The sequence below is a fragment of the Nuphar pumila genome, chromosome 7 (assembly GCF_984573655.1).
Source record: "Nuphar pumila chromosome 7, dmNupPumi1.hap1.1, whole genome shotgun sequence".
In the NCBI taxonomy this organism is placed as follows: Eukaryota; Viridiplantae; Streptophyta; class Magnoliopsida; order Nymphaeales; family Nymphaeaceae; genus Nuphar; species Nuphar pumila.
The window spans coordinates 23,523,343-23,544,971 of NC_143255.1; the positions used below are offsets into that span (position 1 = coordinate 23,523,343).

Sequence of the window (21,629 nt, forward strand, 5' to 3'; positions counted from 1 at the left end):
TTTAAAGGCTTTAAAATTCCATTATTTGTAATGCCTCAACGTTTAATGATTGACGAATCATGTTTTCTCGTTGAAACCACTTGATCCAAAGTGCATTTCCCTATACATTGACCATGACGAATGCATTCATGGGGTCAGATTGATCAAACAAAGCTCACACCTATAAGATTTAGTGAGAGGTGGTACTAATGAAGGTAAGGAATTGTTGAATAAAATCATCTTCTTTTCAAAATTTAAAGTTTTTCAAGATCAGATTTTTCCCTTTTCCACTAAAAATCTCACATAAACTTGATTTAGACTGTTTCTCCCCGTTCGAATCAAAAGAAGAACCCGCACCTTCGATCGAAGATGGAAAAAGAGTGAAAAACTTCCTCGAATGCTCAAAACGGAAGGAGATCCTATTCCCTCCTCATTTCATTCCCTTTTTCCTCTCTCTCTCTCTCTCTCTCTTCTATTTTTTTTTTTTTGTTATATAGTTGGTGGGCTCCTCTAGAGGGTGATGCCCCTCTAGAGCCCCCCATTTGGTTAGGGATAGCTCTAACATCTTTTCCTTTTTTTTCCTATCTTTTTATCTATTTGTTATTTTTACTATTTTTCACTTAATTATTTTTAACACATGTGGGATTTTCTAGAGGGTGACGTCCCTCTAGATTCTCCTAATTAGGTGGAGTTCTACAAATGTGGAACTCCGCCCCCCCCCCCCACCACCACCACCACCCCCTTATCCAGAAAATAAAATTCGTAATTTATTAATTATTAATATTTTATTATTTATTTATTAAATAATAAATTTTGAGAATATTCTAGAGAGTATCTCTTTCCTCTGGGAGTCTTTTTAACATAGAGTTTCACTCAATTTAACTTTTATATTGAATTTAAAACTTTAAATTGGTTGGACTTGGATTTCGGATCTGGATCCAGGTCCAATATCCAAATCTATATCAAATATCCATGTGGATCTCAAACTGGACCAAATCCTAATTAATATGGGTCTTGTACTGGGTCCAGATCCATATCAACTTGGATCAAACGGATCGGATCTTATCCAATACATAATTGGTCACATCGAGGCAGGTCATTTTTTTAAAATTGTGATTTTCGTGCCAAATGTAGCCTGAATTCAGAAAAACAAAATATCAATATTTTTAGTAATTTGAGACACATCTAATGATATATTACTTGATTATCGCCTCCGAATTTTGCCTAAATTTAACCTGAATTTCGCTCGATTTTAATGGTAAAAAGTAAATAGTTTTACCAAATCTTATTTGCCTCGCTTAGGTCTTGTCAATTAGTCATGGGCCATGCCCAGACTCGACTGACGCCACCTAAAATGGAAGATTTTATCAACTTTACAAAATACTTAGTCAAATTTTTATAAATCTCAGAATTTAACACGAAGGAAATCATGCGATATTACATTAGTAGGAAATGGTTCTTGAATCATGTGATTGTGACATTTAAACATGTCTTTTTGGGTTTGCAAAAATCAATGGTCCACAATCTACTGAAGTTTCATTACTGAAAAAATCATATTTTTACATAGGGGTGGGCCTCGGGTCGGCTCACCCCAGACCTCTAAATGACCAGGCCGACCAAGCCAGCCTGGTCAACGGGCCAGCCCATTGGGAAAACCCATGGCCGGCCCGTTAGCCACGGGCCTAATCGGGCCGTGTCGGGCCTATTATATAATATATAATATATATTATTTTATATAAAATATAATGTATATTATTTGTATAATGTATTATATTATATATTATGTTATATATATCTATATATGATATATTATAATACATATTATGTTATATATAATGCATTATACATATATTATGTTATATATAAATTGTATATAATATATATACACACGGACCGAGCAGGGCCACTGGCTGGCTCGTGTCAGCCTGCGGCCCTGCCCGACTCGGGCTGGGCCGGGCCAAAAGCCTGGTTTGGGCAGAGCTTGAGCCTAATTTATAGGCCCAAGCCCGGCCCGTGGCAGGCTGGGCCGGGCTAACCCGCAGGCTGCCCGGCCCGATGCCCACCCTTATTTTTACATCGAGAAACAATGATCCAGGGTTCGTGAGCTAACAAACCATGTTGAACACATCTACGTGGACAGATTGAATCGATATAGCTTGCACTTACGATTTCCATCTCAGTATTTCAGAACCTTCATTAGTACTAAATGTAAACCTGTATGTGTTCCTGAGTCAAGTGTGTGTGGTCCTGAGTCAATGGGTTTTAAAACATTGGCTCTCTTGGGATATATACATCTATCAATTTCTAATCTCTTTGACACTGATGTTCTTCAATTTGTAGATCATTGAACCAAAATTGACAGGGAAACAGGCCGGCTTCGTATAGGATACATGATTTCTTTCTTTGTTTTGTTTGAAATTGCCTGCCTAGGACTTTTTTTGAATTATTCATTTTCTTCCAGCAATCATAGACATCAAACTTCTAGTTGCTTGTTGATCTTGATTTCCTGAACTTTTGCTACTCATTTAGATGCATATGCTTTATGCTCTATCTTTATATTGTACTGTGAATGGACCTTGTTAGCAATGTTATATTTGCTCCATAAAGTTTGAACTTTTTTTCTGAGCATTGATTTCTAGGAGACCATAGTTGTATACCCCTTAAATCTTTTATGTTGCATGAATCCACTTATAGCATGCCTTTCTTTTTGGGTATGGGTTAACATCTTGACTTTTCAACAAAGTTTCTATAGTTCCCTCATAAAGGTGTTCCCTCCAGGTTCTTCTCAAGTTCAATGTTCCTGAAGAGCAAATAGACAAAATGACTAGATGGCATCGTATTGCTATGGTGCGGAAGCTTTCAAGTGAACAAGCTGCATCTGGGATTAAGGTTGACGCAACAACTCTCAATAAGTTTGCCCGTGGGCAGCGCATGTCATTCCTCCAGCTACAGCAGCAAACACGCGAAAAATGCCAGGAAATTTGGGATCGGCAAGTTCATAGTCTATCAGCTGCTGACATAGAAGACCTTGAAAGTGATTCCGAAGCAAATAGTGACCTTGATTCCTTTGCTGGCGACCTTGAGAATTTACTGGATGCTGAAGAATGTGAAGAAGGGGATATGGGAAATGACGGATCCAAAAGAGATAAGGCAGATGGTGTTAGAGCACTAGGAATGCGCAGGCATAAATCTCAAGCTCAAGCAGAGGAGGAAATTGAAGATGAAGCAGCTGAAGCTGCAGAACTTTGCAGAATGCTTATGGATGGTATGGCTGATTTGGTTCATAGCTGCCACATTAATATCTAGCAGCCATAAAATATTAGCAGAATAACATTATCACAGTCTACCACCACTGGTTATAGTCTCTCATGTACTTGGATATTTCATATCATTTTCATCTTTAGTTATATGCTATTGAGTGAAGTCACACATGTTATCCTTACTGGTGCATCATGCATGTCCTATTTTGAATAAGATCTTGCAACTCCTATTCTGGTTTTCTTTTTCAAGGATTCTTTATGTTACATCTAACTATTAAGGTGATCCTCCTAAAGGTTAATTTTTGCATGTTTCCTTCAGAATAATTTCTTCTTTATCCATCCTGTTTTTTATTCCTCTTCTCCTCTTTTCTGTATCTTCTTATCCAGTTCCTTTCTTTTTTTCCATCTTTGTGCAATGAAGTTTTTCTTGATTCTTGCAGGGGAACAAACCATTGCTTTCTTTGTATTGTTTCACTACAACAAACACTAGCCTCATTGCTGATATAATTCGTCGTTTCATTGTTGCCCTCTTCTGTTTTTTTTTGGAGCTATTGCATGAGGTCTTAATATCTTCTGTCTTTTCTTTCAACTGAAAGAGGGGGGACGGATGGAGGAAAACAGAGGAAGAAACAGAGTTTTAAGGAGTTGAGAAGTGTTAAGTTATACATGTATATATATATATATATTTTATTTATAATGATGTAATAGGTAATACCCTCTAGGAGTATTTTTGTCATTTCACAACATTGTAATAGGTTGAGCTCATTAGGAGTACTTTAGTTCTTTTACTTTATTTTGTTCTTTTTGTCCTTTTTTTGTTTTTATAGGGACTATTTAGTCAAAGACCAAATAGAGTTGTCGGGTTCTTTTAGAGTTGACTAGTCAATAGAGCTGTTGGAACAATTCAACAATTATATTTATAGCTATTGGAACAGTCCAGCAACTCTATTTGTGACTACCTCGTGTGTATAAACAGGGGTAAACCCCCCTCTTGTTCTCCAATGCTCTTCTAAAACATTCTAACTCACTTTGTGAGTATATTATGAATAAAATGTTATTTATTTTATTCTTGCTTTTGTGCTTTAATGCATGATATTGTCCTTAATGGCTGTTTGTGTTGCCTATGTTGGCACCTTATATTATCCCATGGTGAACTTGTCCATGTGCACGTTGTGTTTGTGTTATCATAAGTGTGGTTCTTGCTTTTGTTTTTTCGTATATTTCATGACATGGTATCAAAGCGAGGGATTCTTGATCTTGGTATCTTGTTCGAGTTCGTGCTTCGAAAGAAAATTTTGGATTGATATATATGGCTTGGACTCAAGGCTCTCGTATTTTGATACGTATCTCTTGTTTAATTAAAAAAAAGGCATTTATAATATATATTTCTTTTTTTATTTAAAATATTGTGATTATTTCTTGGGTATGTAAAATGTATTTTTTGAATCAATTGAAATTAAAGTTTTGTGAAATGTCTTTTAATAAAATATTATTTTAATGGCTCTTGTGTTTATTTCTTTTGACATTAACTCATAAGTAGTCTACTCTTGAGCTCCTTATGGTAAGTTCTCCATGTTATTATTACTTTTAATACAAAAAATATATAATTTTATGATCTTGTATATATATATTTATTTATTTATTTATTTATTTATTTATTTTTAGTTTCTTGGACACCATTATGATTATTAGTGACTTTATGCACTTGCCAAAGCATGTTCTTTGAATTCTATTTGGTGCTTTCATTGAGATGTGCTCATTAAGAATTTTTAAATTCTTGTATGTTTTATATCTTGAGTCATCATGATTTTAAATTCATTAGTCATGCCATGGATGTTTTATATGCTCTTATGAGATTGTTCTATCAGCATATCATCTTCATATTTATCTGTTTTGGATGTTTTATGTGTCATTAATGATTATGTGTCATTTCAAAAATGTTTTTGGTATTTTGGGTATTGTTTTATGGTCTCAAATTAAATTGAAATTAGAGTTTTATCTTAAAAATCTCTTTTTTTAAGTGAGTTGTTGTTTTATTGGCTCTTGCGTAAGCATGATAAGTCAAAATATATTTTGGGTATGTTAGTATCTTATGTGAAATCATGGTGTCCATATGCATATCTTATGTGTTCCTTCATAATTTTTTGTGGCTTTAAAGTTTTAGATTATTGTATATACATGATGCTCCAGTTAGAAGGATGGAGAAATGGGAAAATATACTAGTTAAAAGAGGTCGGGTAGGCCTAAGAAGACTTGGATGGAGATGATAGGAAAGGATATGAATGCTTTGAACCTCACCGAGGACATGGCATTGGATAAAAATGATTGGAGAAGGATTCATGTGGAAGACCCAGAATGATTTTATTTTTTGGTTCATATCGCCGACCCCAATTGTTTTGGGATGAAGGCGTAGTTGTTGTTGTTGTATATACATGAATTTTGATCTCTTTGTAAGTATTTATGATTAGTTGTACTTGTGTACTCTTGGTTTTCCATATGATTCTTTAAAAATCTCTATATATGTTTTTTGCTATCTTTAATGTTGTATTCCATTGTTGTCTCATAGTAGACTTGCTTATATTGACTATGCATATAATTGCATGTGATTGCATCATTTGATATCTTGTTGTGCATATGATTGCACTATACTCATTCTAAAGTTTTCATCTATCTTTGTTAGATTTGATTTGAAACTTTGTTTTTTCAAATTGATTCTTATATATGAATTCACTTATTGGGAAACTGATTTCCGTGAGTATGTATTGCCTCCTTATGGCATTTGTTTTGTCCATTACAGATCTTTATATGATGCCTCATTTATTTTTGGCCTTGTTGTTGAACAAGAGTTGTTTATTGGGGTGAGATGTGTGCACCTCAATTTTTTGTCAGTTTAGATTGTTGGCTTATAGTTTGGTTCTAACTAACGATTGTTTGATTTCTGGTTTTGTGGGTATTTTGTATCACTTATTTGTTGATTTGACCATTGTTATTATGGATGCTTATAATTATGTGATGTCTATCTTTTTTTAAACCATGGTATTATGAAAGATTGTTAAAATTGATAATCTTATTCTTCTTGATGACATTAATTTATTTTCATTACAAGCTCTCTTACCTCATGTGTTGCTCCTATTGTACCTCTCATCTAAGTCTCATTATATATACACAAGAGATGTTTGTTCACACCTTCATGTGTGTTTTCAGTTTATTGTTGGCATCGTGATTATACTCTTGATTGAGTCGCTGATACACTTGATTTTTTAGTATCATTATATGTAGACAAAAGATGTTTATTCATACCATGTAATTTTGGCCCATCGTTGGCATTGTGATTATGCTCTTGTTTTAGTTGTTGATACACTCGTTTTGGGCATCATTATACGTAGACAAGAAATATTTATACACAACTTTGTGTGTGTCTTTGGCCCTTTAGTGGTATTATGTCTATGCTCTTGTTTTAGTCGCTGATACACTTGATTTTTTAAGTTTGGAGATCTAGTGAGGTGATTGCTTGTGGTAGTCGAACTATCGTTGAGATTTGCAAAATATCATTTCTTCATATTTGTGGGATTTTAAAATATCTTCATATCTTTTGCAAATTAGTGTTGATTTGCATATATCATTTCCTTTGTTATATGAGATTTAAAAAAAAATCATGAAATTTTTAAGCTTTTACTACTTATTTTTCCTTGTATGAAAAAATGCTTATCGATAAAATTTTATGCATTTCTTTAATAACATGTATATATATATATATATATATATATATATATGTTTTAAATTTGTTATTTGGTCCTCTGCACTTAAACTCATTCTAGAATGTGTAAGTGAATTTTAATTGGTTGTGATTTATGGGATTGCTCTTATTCATTATTGTGTGCATTAAATATATTACATATATATGTTTCTAATTGGTTATCTTGTCCACATTGTTGCATGCATAAATTTAATTAACTCCACTTTTTTTAGGGTTCTTTTTTGAAGTGTTATACTTTATATGCATGTTGTTTTTAGTATAAATTGATGATTTGTTCTATTTGAAGTGTTTTTCTAAAAATTTGGGATATTATTAATACATGATTGTTTATCTCTTCTTGATAATTTAAATGGTCTTTAAGTGATTAAATTCTCTTGTGATCAATATTTATGTTTTCTTGAAAAATATGTTGATTATGGGCTTATGTTTGTCTAAAATTGTTTTTATAAATTTTATATCTGAGGTATGCTCCTCTTATCTTGCCTAAATTGTTACTAATGTTTCTAAAAATCTTTAAATTGTTACTTTGCTCTAGTTGAGTGTTATTCTTGTTCAAAATATACATACTAGTTTTTTTTTTAACTATATAACTATTTGGTTAGGATATCTTCTTTTTGTGTAGTTAGAATCATAGTTTTGTTCTCTCTGCAGGTTCATAAATATGTGATGGATTGAGAAAATAATATATTTGATACAACATATTATGAAGATAGAGATAGCCGATGAAGCCGTTTGGGGATGATCACCAATGAAGACATTCAAAGACTTATATTTGCAAAATTCTCTGATGCATCATAAAGATGAAGACATTTATCCTCATTGTTTTTTTTTTGTATTTTCAAACTTTCGGTATCTCACACCGTAAGTTTGAAGGGGAGTGTTAAGTTATATATATATATATATATATATACTTTTTTTTATTTATAATGATGTAATAGGTAATACCCTCTAAGGGTATTTTCATCATTTCACAGTATTGTAATAGGTTGTGCCCATTAAGGGTACTTTAGTTCTTTTACTTTATTTTGTTCTTTTCTGTTTTTATGGGAACTATTTGGTCAAAGACTAAATAGAGTTGTTGAGTTCTTTTTGAACTAGTCAACATAGAGTTGATTTGTCAATAGAGCTGTTGGAACAGTCCAACAGGTATATTTATAGCAGTTGGAACAGTCTAACAACTCTATATGAGACTAACTCTTGTGTATAAATAGGGGTGAACCCCCCTCTTGTTCTCCAATGTTCTTCTAAAGCATTCTCACTCATTTTGTGAGTATATTATGAATAAAATGTTATTTATTTTGTTCTTGCTTTTGTGCTTTAATGCATGGTATTGCCCTTAATGGGTGTTTGTATTACCTATGTTGGCACCTTGTATTATCCCAAGGTGGACTTGTGCATGTGCACTTTGTGTTTGTGTTATCTTAAGCCCTATGGTTCTTGCTTTTGTTGTCACGAAGAAGCAAACTATTGTTTTAATAGGAAAGGGAAAAATTGTTGTTGGATGTCTTGTCATTTCATAAATAAAAGGTTAGGGTGACTATGTTTCAAGACATATTAACCCTCATGGAATTCTTTCGTTATCGTGCTTCGTTTTTACTTTCTTTGTGTTTTATGGTGTCACCTTCATCTAGTTCATCTTTTCCCCAAGTATTCAATCTCCTTGTCGTCTTCGTCACATCAGCTCTGTTAACCTTGAGTCACTGTTTCCATTCTTTTGATTGTATGAGTTGCATCCTTTAGAAGAAAAATGGGCAGCTTTTTGGATCCTGCCAATTGCTAACTACCTTCTCAATTTAGCAAATAGGAACATGAGTGCAAAGAGTGGACAAGGTTACAACCTTATTTCCTTTAAGAATATTTGTATTCTTACTATCGAACAAGTTCATAACATAATCACTAATTTTACCTTGTTATGTGTGTGACCCAAATTCATCGAAAGGAAGTTCTGATTGTTTCAAGATTGGTGCCTTTTTAACTCTTTATATTATACAATTATTTTAAGTGGTCTGTTAATAGGATTAATTTAAATCATCATCCTAGATCAAGCGGTTCTCGTCCCATGCTGTTCTTTTCTTCCTTTCTTCTTTCCTTAAAGTTGATGTCTTTATGTTTTGTAAGGATAGAGGTGAGTAGTTTTACACAAAATAATGGAAGAGAATGTGATAATAAATATTTCCATTGGTTGATGTATAATGAGAAGCATTTGTTCGAAAGGGCATATACTTCATATTGTAAGAGGTTTAAGTCTCTTATGATGAAATATGAGGCATTAACTCTTCTTGACCTTGTAGCTCAAAGGCGTCAATGCCAAAGGTCATGGTGGTGCCTTATTGTTCATATATCTGGTTATTGGATATAATGTTTACTTGTCACAGATTACTATATGCGAATAATAAGCATGTACGAGGCAATAGGCTCTGAGACTGTTGTGTCCTATGACATGTTGCTTCTTAGTTTGGAACTTAGAATGGTTAAGGTATTACAAATTCTATGGCATATGATACAGAGTATTATAGTATCTCCTCCTCCCTCCTATGATCATCTTTTTGCATTTTTTGGTTGAAAAATTTTAGGTGATCTTTTCATATCCCTTTCCACTTTTAAAGAGACCTCTTTAAATAAATTTTTGAGGTAAACTTTTTTGTATCCTTTTCCATTTTTTCTGAGGCCTTTTTAAATTAATAAGGCTCTATTAGGGTCCTATTCTCCTATTTCATAAGCTCAGGAAAAAAAAGGAAATTTTCCTCTTGGTTTATGGTAATTATTGAAGACAAGAAAGAGAACTATTGTGGGAGAAAAACCAATTACTTAATTTTTGTGTTTATTTTGTTAGTGAAAGTAATTAATGAAAAACATTATAAAACCTTAATTTTTATCTTAGATACTTATGAAGACCTTGTTTTTCAAATAGTGTAATACGTCTAAAACCTTTTATGCTCTTATAGGATATTTGACAGTCGATGACTGATTTACAATTCTGTAGGATTTATCACTTCCTTTCTTTTTTTTTTTGTTTATTCTCAAATCCTTTATATATGTTATAGATATGTTTATACAACATTGTGATTGTCAGTTGTTTATTTGTTGTTTGTTGCATATTTATTCATGTTCTGTTTATTTCTATAGGTATGTTTACTTTGTATTATAGTTTGACTGCTCAAATGTGTCCTATTTCTTTGCATTTGTTTTTTTATATTTTTATAATTTTATGTTTTTTTTTTCAATTTTAACATTTTTAGCATCTTACGATACAATATGATATGGTATGATGGACCCATATCTCAAACTTCCAATGCACCTTATGATGCGTTTTTTACAAGTTTTAGTAATAGTCAGGTGCTTTTTTGTTTAAAAACACAGTCATTGGATATCATTCTGAGTTGCCATAAAAAAATGTCTCAATAATCAGGACATATTTGGGAATACTTGATCAGGCCAAGCCCATCTATCTCATTGTTTGGTTGAGGGTTCCAGTGGAACCCTCATTCTATTCTCTTCATAACCCTAGGCAAAATTGATAATTGAAAATCCTGTCACCTCCAAAGATGCCATGCTTCCATCAAATGGGAACTCACCCACTTGAAAGAATTGTATAAAATCAAAGTCAAATAATAAAAAATCTAAGTAGTTAGTGGAAAATGTTACATGATGGCGCAACAGCATGGTGTTCCATATCACAAGCATTTTTTGACTTCGGCCCATCATGTTTCCATCCAAACTCCAAACCAAGTTCGCTAAGCTCAGTGACTTGGAACAACAATAATTGAGGACAGTTAAAGAGCACTACTATCAATATTGTACTTGATTGTTGCAACCTGGTGAATATGTGTCACTAGGTCATTCTACCTCACTGAAGGCTGCACTGACCTGTTTATGACCTACACCATTTCAGAATTATCAGTTAAATTCACTCTTATGTAATGTTTTACTCTTTTTAGTCCATTTCTCAATGTTTTCTTTGTTTTATTCTGGTTATATCATGTTTCTTATGAATCTTTCAATGGTATGTAACTAATAGTTCCATGAAGTAGTTGATTACTCATAGAACTGGCATACGAGGCAAGCAACTCATGACCCAGCTCTTCTTGAATCATCAAAAGCTCCTTGGGGCAAGACAAGCCCGAAGCTGCTTGTGAAGATTACACAAGCTAAGCATAGTGTAGATTAGTCGATTCGAATTGTGTTGCTTCGAAAGAGGTGGTCAGCCTTTTGAATTCCATTCTTGTCATGTTGAAACAAATAATCTTTTTTTAAATGAGCCAGCTCATACTCAGATCATTACATGCATGGGTTTGGTTTGACTCATCCCAAACTTGAGCTCGATTTCAGCCTTAACGAGCAGAGATTGAATAGGTCAAGTGTTTCTTTTTCGGCTTGTTTACAGCCTAATTGCTGATGTTATTGTGCAGATGACGAAGTTGAAAGCAGAAAGAAGATAAAGGCTCGTACTATTGGGAAGGAAGAAATAGGCAATGGAATGACAAGCTCCCAGGGAGTTTTTAATTATGAAAATGTTTCCTCCATGAAAACTAACAAAGCTTTCAAGACTATCATTCGCACCATCCAACCTGATGGTTCATTTACCTCGAAGGAGACATTGGTCAGTGAACCAAAGGAGGTAATAATGTGGACTCTGTGCTTCATCTACAGTCTAAATGTGGTTTTAAGCTTATAGAAGTTCTATCAAGTTAACATTTTATTTCGTTGCCTTTTTCAATTATTACTGAATTTGAAGGCAATACATGGGAATGAATGACTGATCTCATATGATTAAATGGACATTCTTTGATGCAGGTGGTGAAACTTGGTTCAAAAGCCAATCTTTCTATTAAGCAAAATATTCATTCCATAGGATTAAAAAAGATCAAAAAAACTGGAGAGGGCATCAAGGTAAATACTTCAATCATCACATATTATATTGTCTTTCCATGTCACTGGTTTATCTGCTATTTTAGCAGTCCACGTTTGTAAAGTCATGAGAGACTGAGTACCTTACTCTGTTGATTGAGAATATTCTCTGCACGATTGCCAAAAATGCTTCGGATTATATTGCTAGAGTTACATTACATAACAGGAAGCTATAGATAAGGAATGTAAATATCCTTCTGCACTATATTAAAAGCCGTAGTATGAGCCTTGCTGCTGGCTTCAACAACACTTGATGAGTTCACAATCTATAGCGAAACTACTATATATGATTACCATGTAATGAGTCATCGTAATCAGAATAATTATAGCTGAGAACTGGTATATCTGTTGACTTTACTTTGCTTTCTGTAGCTTTTTATATGATTTTTGAGACTTACTGACATGGAAGATTTGTGAGATTACCAATTCATCAACTTTGAGATGTTTTGTCTTTCATGTGTTTAGTCCCAGATTGTGATATTCCCATTCTCTATAATTTGTGTACTTTTCTAGTGATTCATGTAGCTGTCTTTGCTTCTTGGTGCTCTACTTGTGTAAGAGTTCCATGACCTTACGTTAAATTGACATCTCAGGTGATCCTTTCACAATTTAGTGTATGAAATTTGTTATCAGGTGATCCTTTTCAGATTTAGTGTGTGAAATGTGTTGCTTTTGATAAAACTATTTCTTCTTATTTCTATGGACCAATGACAGGGTCATCTGGTTGAATAAAAATTGTTTTTTTACTATGTTGTGTGCATCAAGTCTTGATGAAAGAACAATTTTCATGTCATTTGCTTGAATAAAAATCTTGATGAAATGCGACTTTCCTAGTAACTATAATTAAAAAAGTAATTATACACATTCCACGCGTAGCAATTGTAACAAACTAAAGTTTCATGTAATAGCCCAAAATTAACCCTAAAATTTCAGAGAAAACCTTTTTTTTTAAAACAACGGAAATAACCTTTTTTGGGGTTAAACATTCTGGGTGGGTTACAGTACAATAAATTATCATAACTGAATTAAAATGTGAACATTAAGATTTAATTCAGTTTCAATAATTTAAAATATATATCAAAGTATTTTGATAACTATAATTATTTTTCCAAAACTATCCTCGGAAAAGGAAAAGATTGGCTCTTAATGCCTAAGCATTTCGCATCCGCTTTGCTGTTGCATATCATAATCTACCTAAAACCCCATAAAATGGGTAAGACTCATGGAAGCCTATAGAAAATAACATACTTGCAATAAATGCACGATATCAGAATATATTCAAATACAACATCGTATATCAATCATGTAAAACATATCTTAGTAAGCAATAAACATAAAATCGTACTAGCAAGTCAATTTAATGAACATTCATTTATAATAAGATTTGCAACAATACAATAAATTATGTACACGCATGAATATTTACAAAATGCATGACCATATATAAGATGCATGAACTTACCATTCTAGTAATGTGAGTCCTTCGTGTATGAGTAAATTCTTATCTTCAATTATCATTTTCTTGCTTATATGATGCATACAATGTTCTATCTACTGCGGACAAATCGTGGTAGTTCACCCAGTTATGGGCTCTATGGATAGGGGTAAAAGCAATCTTTCGTATTAAAACATTATCCTCACAGAACCATCAGTACCATGCTTACTCTCTCAATAAGCCACAAGAGAATTAACTTCATTTTGATATCTTAATTAACTCTCTTATTAATCGTGCCAATGCAAACATGCAACCACATTCAGGGTTCATATGCAATAATATTCATGACACTCTATGCATGCTTTCAATTAGTCTCCACTATAAAATTTATACTATTATGCAATCGTTATGTATTTACACAGTCAAGGTAGACTAATTATTCATATTTATGCATGCACAATTCAATCATGGCAAGTATTCACAATTCACTTTATATATACACTTATGCAATTTCAGATCATGTTATCATGTAAGCATATCATAAATTGGTGCATACATTCAATAGCATACATATAAATTGCAAAATCTCATGCAATTATACATGGCACATGTACATTCAGACATTGCCAATTTCATTGCCTCATTAGGCTACTGTACAATCAATTTACCTTCATCAAATATCACAATTTATGCTTTATATATTGCTAAACATGAATTATCAACTCAAAAAGACTTAGGCATAAGCATAAACAATTAAGGTAAATTTGGTTCTTTGTTTGCCTATTTTTATAAAATTAACCAGAAATCATAGAAACCAGATTTGACTTTCATCTTTTTACTGAGTATGCCTTAATATGTTGGGAAAACAACCCAAAAAACATATCTCGAAAATCAGTTATACAGAAATTATAAAAATTTTGTAACCGCATACTATTTTGAAAAATCGACAGACCAATTTCTACAATCTGCAAAAAAAATTCCAACTTTGGGATTTTCTGTAGATTTTCTAGTAACTCTTTTTGCAAAATTCTTTTTACAGTATTAGATCTGTCACCGATTTTTCATGATTTTATTTGATCTGTTTTTAATAGGTTTTTTGGCACTTTCAAAATAACTGGTCAAAACAATCTTGTAACCAGAACCAGAAAATTGTGCTTTGTTACATCGGGAGGACGAACATGTTATAATCAAGCCTCAGATATGTAGAACATCATAGTATTTTTATTTATTTATTTATGGTCTGTATTCTATGAGAAACAGATTTATTTTGAAAACTGGTCAGGTCACAAATGGAAACAACAGTCCAAGTTTATCAGAACTCTGATGAAAATATAAACCATAGGCTAAACGTGGCATTAAAACATGATTCAACACCATGAATGATGTTCTAACATAAATACAATAAAAACACAACAATATTTAGCCCTGTTTCATGCTGACTCACCATTAAAATTCATAAATCTCATTGGTAAATCATAAAACAATATGAATCTAATTTTTAATTCATATTTAACATAAATCACTTGATAAATCGATTAAAACATGATATTTCAAATTATTGCAGACATGATAACATCAATATTCTCTTTTCTAATATGATTTAATCCATTAACATGCTTACAACAATCTGAATCAAACAAAAGAACCATTCTACAAAAATCGATTTAGCTTTTCTTAAATTAGTTCTCTTTAAAAATGTTTTTCTCAAAACTGATTCACCAAAACACTGTTTTGGGGTTTTGAAAATCTTTTTCATGTAGATCCAATAGCCATAGACTTTTTTAGGCATAGATTACATGTGGATCCAAGCTTTGGATCAATAAGAGGGTATGTTAACGCATCCCGAAATTGAACACCATAAAAGTAGAGATTCTCTACCGAAAATCTGTTTTCCGCAATGATACCATCGCTTTTTCTTTCACTTGTATCTTGCTCCGGGCTGGTTTAGACCTTCACCAAGGTAGTTGCATGAACTACCTCAATGATTGAGAGGAAGAAGAAAGATATGAACTTCAATAGGGAGAGGGAGAGAGAACTAACATTGTTAATCTTCCTCATGATGACCTCTATTTATAGATGAGTTTAGGCAAGAGTTTTATCTCTATTATAAGAAGTCAATATCTATTAATATCTTTTACTAATAAAACAAAAAAATAAATTATGGGTACTACTTCATTAGATTTCAAAATTCATTAAAATAGAGAAGAAAGGTGAGGACTTCTTACCCTAGCTTGGGCTCCAGTAATATGGTAACATTTCGAGAGGCCTATAGACCCAAAGGCTAAACAGAATTCGACATTTAAATAGTCGATTCGATAGACTTTGAAACGTAGATCGTCGTGGTGGTCTTAGATTTAATCGTACGCACACGGATTGGCAAAAAAAATTAGTTAATGCCAAAAAAACGTTAATTTTTTACCTACAATTAGGCATGGACTTCGATCGATGATAAAATGCTCAAATCAACACCAATTTGGGTGTGTATATAGCCGATTTTGATGCCCTCAAAATGAGAAATATCAAGATTGACTCTGGTTTAATAGGTGAGTCATTGATCGAATGAATTTTTTGTCGAAACAATAATGACGTTGTTCGGAGCGTCTGACCCTATGGGTCCAATCCAATGAGATTAGACCCAAAATATTTCGAGTTATATCCAATCCAATCAATTCTTAAATTGATCTAAATTTCATGGATTATATCCAACCTAATTGGGTTGGATCCAAAATACACTCCAATCAATTTTAAACAACCAAATTCCGAACCTTATTCAAGTTGGAAAATCCAAAATAGATGCTGGTTAATTTTAAAAATTATATTTTTTGAACCAACCCATAACTGAAATCTCTAAATCTGATCTTCTACGAGATCTACGGCTCATAACGAACCTATAGTTCAATTTAAAGTCTTGAATTTTGCCTGAATTTAACTTGATTTTAACCTAAATTTAACTTGAATTTTGCTCGAATTTAAAAGTTAAAACAAAATTTGCAGGTGTTACATTTCATGCAAATAAGAACTTGAGTGCTTATTAGTTTCTGGATGACTTTGTTTTCCAAGTTCCTACTCTTGCATTTCGGTTGTTTTTTCATAATGCCTCCACTAACTTCTTTGAACAAAATTTGTCTTCTGATTGGATGTGATGTTTAATTGGATTTAGTTTTTCAGAAAAAGTTTCCTTTGTCATACTTTTTAGTTGTTGCGTATGTCTTCAATTTCCTGCCTAATTGTTTCTTTGTAACCAGGTATTTAGGGAAAAGAAGCAGATTGATAAACCGGTTAGAGAAAGCTTTGTTTGTGGTGCATGTGGTCAGGTGCGTAACTTATATGCTGGGATTATTTGTTTATCACAGAGGATCTACGTTCTGTATAATTTAAATGTTTTGTGGAACAGCTGGGACATATGCGAACCAACAAGAATTGCCCCAAGTATGGAGAAGAACCAGAAAAGCATGTTGAAAATGCAGAACATGAAAAAGTTTCAGCGAAGACCTCTCTTCTTGAAGCATCAGCTCATCTTCAGCTTAAGCCTACAACCAAGAAGTTACCACCAAAATCCTTAAATAAAGGACTGCTAGAAACAGAAAATGCTGAAAGGCCAGGGGCAAATGTGCAAGGGAAAATCCTTCCATTGAAGTTCAAATGCAGTGGTACTGATAAATTGAACGAGAAGAATGCATCTGAGACAAGGATTCTTGAAAATCAAAGCCTGGCTACTTCAGATTCTGCAAATAAAAGTGTTCCTAAGATCAGTAAGATTAAACTGTCCAGCAAAATGAAATCAGAAAAATCAGACATCCAAACTGAACCTTCCAGTACTGCTCTTCCCATTCAGGCATCCACTGAGACAGATAAAGGCCAACGCCCAAAGAAAATTATCATTAAGAAACCTAAAGTTGTGACGAGAATTGAAAGAGTTGAGCCAGAGATGGCCATTGAAGTGAAGAATGAAACCCCAAAATTGGAAAGAAGAGCTGAAATATCAAGCTTTGACAAACAACGGAGGAAAGAAAATAAGAGACTGGCTGAAGCAGCAGTAAGCAGGAAAGTCATTGAAGAGAGATCATGGGAAAAGCAGGAAAGGCATAGAAAAGAGGAACTGGAAAGAGAGGAAGCGAGACAGAGGATGATGTTTGAAGAAGCTAAAAGAAAGATGCGTGAACAACACGAGAGAACAGTTGCTGAAATTAAGAGGAGGAGTGAAGCTAGAAGTAAGGATGGTGTTAACATGAAGAAAGCGAAAATGAAGAAGAAGAAGCTGCCCCTGCTAGGTGAGGTGAATCTAGATGAACAAAGGCTAAACAGAAAAGACAGAAGGATACCAGAAAGGGATCGGGCAGCCAAGCGGCAACCTATATCTGATCTGGGACGCCTCGGATCAGATCATAACCAGCAGACAAAGCGCCGAAGGGGTGGAGAGGTAATTTTCCTTTACTTATTGTTTCATTCATTGAACCATGTCTTTAAATTCCTAGAAGTGAATTATTTAAAGGAAAATGAGCAATGCTTCACCTGGGTTTGGAGTCTGTAGAGTATGTTCTCTAACTTAAGTGCATAGCGTGCAGTTTGCAAACACTACTGAATTGTGAGATGTATGGTTCTTTATAAAGCTAACAGAATATTTTGTGAATTATGATACTTTTATGTGCCTAACCTTTCATAATAACTCAACAATGTGTCTTTAAATGCTCAATGTGCAAAGCACCAGCAGTTACTGAATGTAGTTGTAGAATGTTTTGAGTTTCTGGGTATCTTGAGTTCTTGACTGATGTATTCTAGTCTCAAATCTCATGCTTGCGATGATGGGCGAAAAAAAGCCAAGCTTCTAACTGTTGATGTCCAGTCCTTCTGGTTTATAACTTTGGGTTTCCTGAGAGCACCTCTTCTGAAACTATTTCTGCCAATAGGACAATTATGGTAGCTGAATTGGTTGAGATTTTTTCTTTGTCAGCCGAGGGATCTCTGGCTTCATCCTTCCAGGGGCTATCCCCACGTTTTGACTTAGAACTGTCTATGCCTATGGTATGTTACAGAAAGTCATAATGATGGATCGACTCCTTTTCACTTTCATCCATTTTGGTCTAATGATAGGCCGCCATGTATTTCCATGAACATACATTGCATTTGTTGTATGTAGCTTGTTCTTCACATGCATTACATATTCATTTTGCTAACAATTGATCTTGCAACTGTTTCTGTAGATCACTGAAAAAAAACAACTGGCTGATCCTTGGGTCATGCACGTACGACACTCTAGGATGGTGGCTATTGCACTTTGCAAGTTTGAGTTCATTTGGAGTCCGTCTTCCAACTATATGATTTTTCTTGTCTTTTTGTCAGCAGTACCTGCTTCAAATTATAACATTTTGTTTTGATATCTCTACCTGCTTCAAATGATAACCTCTCTCTCTCTCTCTCTCTCTCTCTCTCTCTCTCTCTCTCTCTCCTACATCGATGTAGTGGTGATAAAGACTGCTAGTGAGTTTGCACATAAGTTGAACTTTCATGCCCATGCTAGTTCCCTGTGTTGCCCAGTGATCACACTAATGAGTCCTTTTTACAGGTGGTCTTATCAAACATTCTTGATAGCATAGTGGAGAGCCTCAAGGAACAGTATGAAGTCTCATACCTCTTCCTCAAGCCTGTATCAAAGAAAGAAGCACCTGACTATCTTGACATAATCACTAACCCAATGGACCTCTCTACCATTAGAGAGAAGGTCAGAAGAATGGAATACAAGTCCAGCGAAGAATTTAGACAGGATGTTTGGCAGATTGCATACAATGCCCACAAGTATAACGACGGTCGCAATCCGGGAATTCCTCCCCTTGCTGATCAGCTGTTGGATATTTGTGATGGTTTATTGGATCAAAATAGGTATGCTTTGGCAGATGCTGAAGCTGGTATAGAATATAGAGACATTTGATGTATAATGTAAATAAATAAAATTTGATTTTCTTTGAAAAAAAATAAAAGCAGAATCTTGTTCTTTCGTCCCAGAAAGTTTTATGAACTTTGTTGGAAGTTTTTTTCTGCCATGAATTTTCATATATTTTCTTGGCATTCAATTTTTGGCCATGGAAAACCTCACGATCGTATGCAGAACACCAACCAAGGTCTGATATACGATCTGCAGGGTTCCAGTATCGATTGGACTTGGACCTGGACTAGGGGCTTATAAACAGGACTTGGTCTGACCCAAGGTCAGATTAAGTTGCACACTTTATTAGGGATAAAAACATGTTGGATACAGATTCGGTCTAGATTAACCCAACACTGGATTCGACTTTTAAATTAGTTCAGTTTCAGATCCATATCTGACTCAGTTCTCATGTTAGAGTTTTGGATCTGGTTATGAATTAGGTTCCTTTGTATATGTCTGCTATAAATAGGCAAACTCATTACTTTGTCGTGGAAAAGTTAAAATGTAAAATATCTGTATTGTAAGACAAATATGACACGTTTTTTGAAATGCCTTGAAATTTTTGCTATTCTCCTCATGTCCAAAATTGCATAAACACAACTTAGTTATAACCTTTTTAATCCTTACATGTGCGGAATTGGCGAAGTTCATGCGATATATCGCTCTACTCTTCGGGTAATGCAAACTCTTACTTAAAAGGAGTTCTACACATTTTTTTCTTGTTGACCTTAAGGTCGCATAAAATTTATGTGTGAACTTTGTGTTAATCTTGAACTTTGAAACATTGCACATATGTCACGAAGTTCACGTAATTTTATGTTGACCTCCTTTTACTCTCAAACCTCAAAACATCTAACATACCTGATCAAGTTCAAACATGTCACGAAGTTTGCATAAAAATATGTTCAAACTTTGTGATTATAAAGACCGAAACACCACTGCAACCCAGGGATCTTTTTGCATAAATTTTTAGCTTTCTTTGCAGTCCCCAACCAGTGGTCCTTGACCTGCTTCCCGGTGGTGACTTTTTTGGCAATACTTCTGGCAACTATTTCATCCAGACTTCATCCTCAAGTATTTAACAATAATCGACAATGATTTTTTTTGGTAAGCACGTATTTAACGGTTGAACCAATTTTTTATTTTTTTTTGAAACATTTTTTTTCATTTGTTTTGACGATTTGTATGCTTCTATTCCATCCTCTAGTTTTGTTGTTTATATTTTGCAGATCTTGTATAATAAACATGTTATGTTAAGCACAATATTTGATTTTTTTTTTGTTGTTTACTTTACGATTTTGGTTTTTGTCCTGTATTGTTGCCCACTTATTTACCTATATTTTTTGTCTTGGTATTGTAGGAAATTTTTAGTTTATTTAATACGATATGAAAACTTAGAAGAATATGCCAAAGGAGTCCACACTCAAATCATCTTCTATGGTTGGAGCATAACAGAAAAAATCAAAAAAGAAAAATTATGAACTGGGTCATTATTAGTACTATGAAACAAGGAGCTTTCTTGACACGTGGATAGAGAGAGTCGCATCCAATGTCTAAAGTTTGGGTGTTCGACATTTTTTATTGAAAATACACCCTTCATAACTCAAAAAACTATGCTCAAACACTCGGCAGAAAATGCAAAGAAAGTTGGCCAAAAGGCAGCTAGTCATTTTACAGTCGCCCATGTCTAAGAATGTGTAGAAAAAGTTGAAGGGTTTGTAGCTGCAATCTTGTCTTTCATCCCGAAAGCATTTAAAGAGGGAAGATGACTCAGTGGCAAAGAAGAGTGACCTATTGGCTTACTCTGATGTTGTTGCAGACATGAATGCCCGGATAGACAAGGTTGGAGATGCGGTCAACGGCAATGACAGTGGCGAGATGAGGATAGAGGTACCTCACCAAGGAGAGGATGAGAAACCTAGTGTTGAGGTTAATATAGACCATCATTAGGAAGTTGATATATCCTAAAGTCCTGTGGTTAGATTGGATGTTGAGGGCGATTTTCAGGTTGAGCTGGAGAGTGCATCGAATAGTCGTAAGGGAGATCATCCTCATAAGTCTAAGCATCCAATCTTTGAGGAGAAAGTGCAAGCTTCGAAGAAGATGTTGCATCGGTGAACAAGGTTTGGTGCTCCTTGATAGGTATTAATTATATATTTATTTTTTAGGCAATTATTAATAGTTATAAAATAGTATATATATATATATATATGTGTGTGTGTGTGTGTGTGTGTGTGTGTGTGTGTGAAGCATGAACTATTATTTTCTCATTGATTCATGTATGTATGAAACACGTCAGGATAAGTAGTTTGATTCTTGTAGTTCAATTTATAAAATGCTATATATATATATATATATATATATATA

The 21,629-nt window shown here is 33.9% G+C and overlaps 1 protein-coding gene across 1 annotated transcript in view; it reads left to right on the top strand.

Annotated features, from left to right (window-relative positions):
- The window catches only part of LOC149831531 (transcription initiation factor TFIID subunit 1-like), a 69,812-nt gene extending 50,470 nt beyond the window's left edge, over positions 1 to 19,342 (top strand). The window contains exons 7-13 of the mRNA XM_090013035.1: positions 2,758 to 3,244; positions 11,406 to 11,614; positions 11,791 to 11,886; positions 16,585 to 16,653; positions 16,734 to 17,759; positions 18,541 to 18,582; positions 18,903 to 19,342. Coding sequence (XP_089869161.1) covers positions 2,758 to 3,244; positions 11,406 to 11,614; positions 11,791 to 11,886; positions 16,585 to 16,653; positions 16,734 to 17,759; positions 18,541 to 18,582; positions 18,903 to 19,265 — 2,292 coding nt within the window. The 3' untranslated portion in view covers positions 19,266 to 19,342. The remainder of the gene's footprint in view (positions 1 to 2,757; positions 3,245 to 11,405; positions 11,615 to 11,790; positions 11,887 to 16,584; positions 16,654 to 16,733; positions 17,760 to 18,540; positions 18,583 to 18,902) is intronic.
- The last annotated feature ends 2,287 nt before the right edge of the window (positions 19,343 to 21,629 follow it).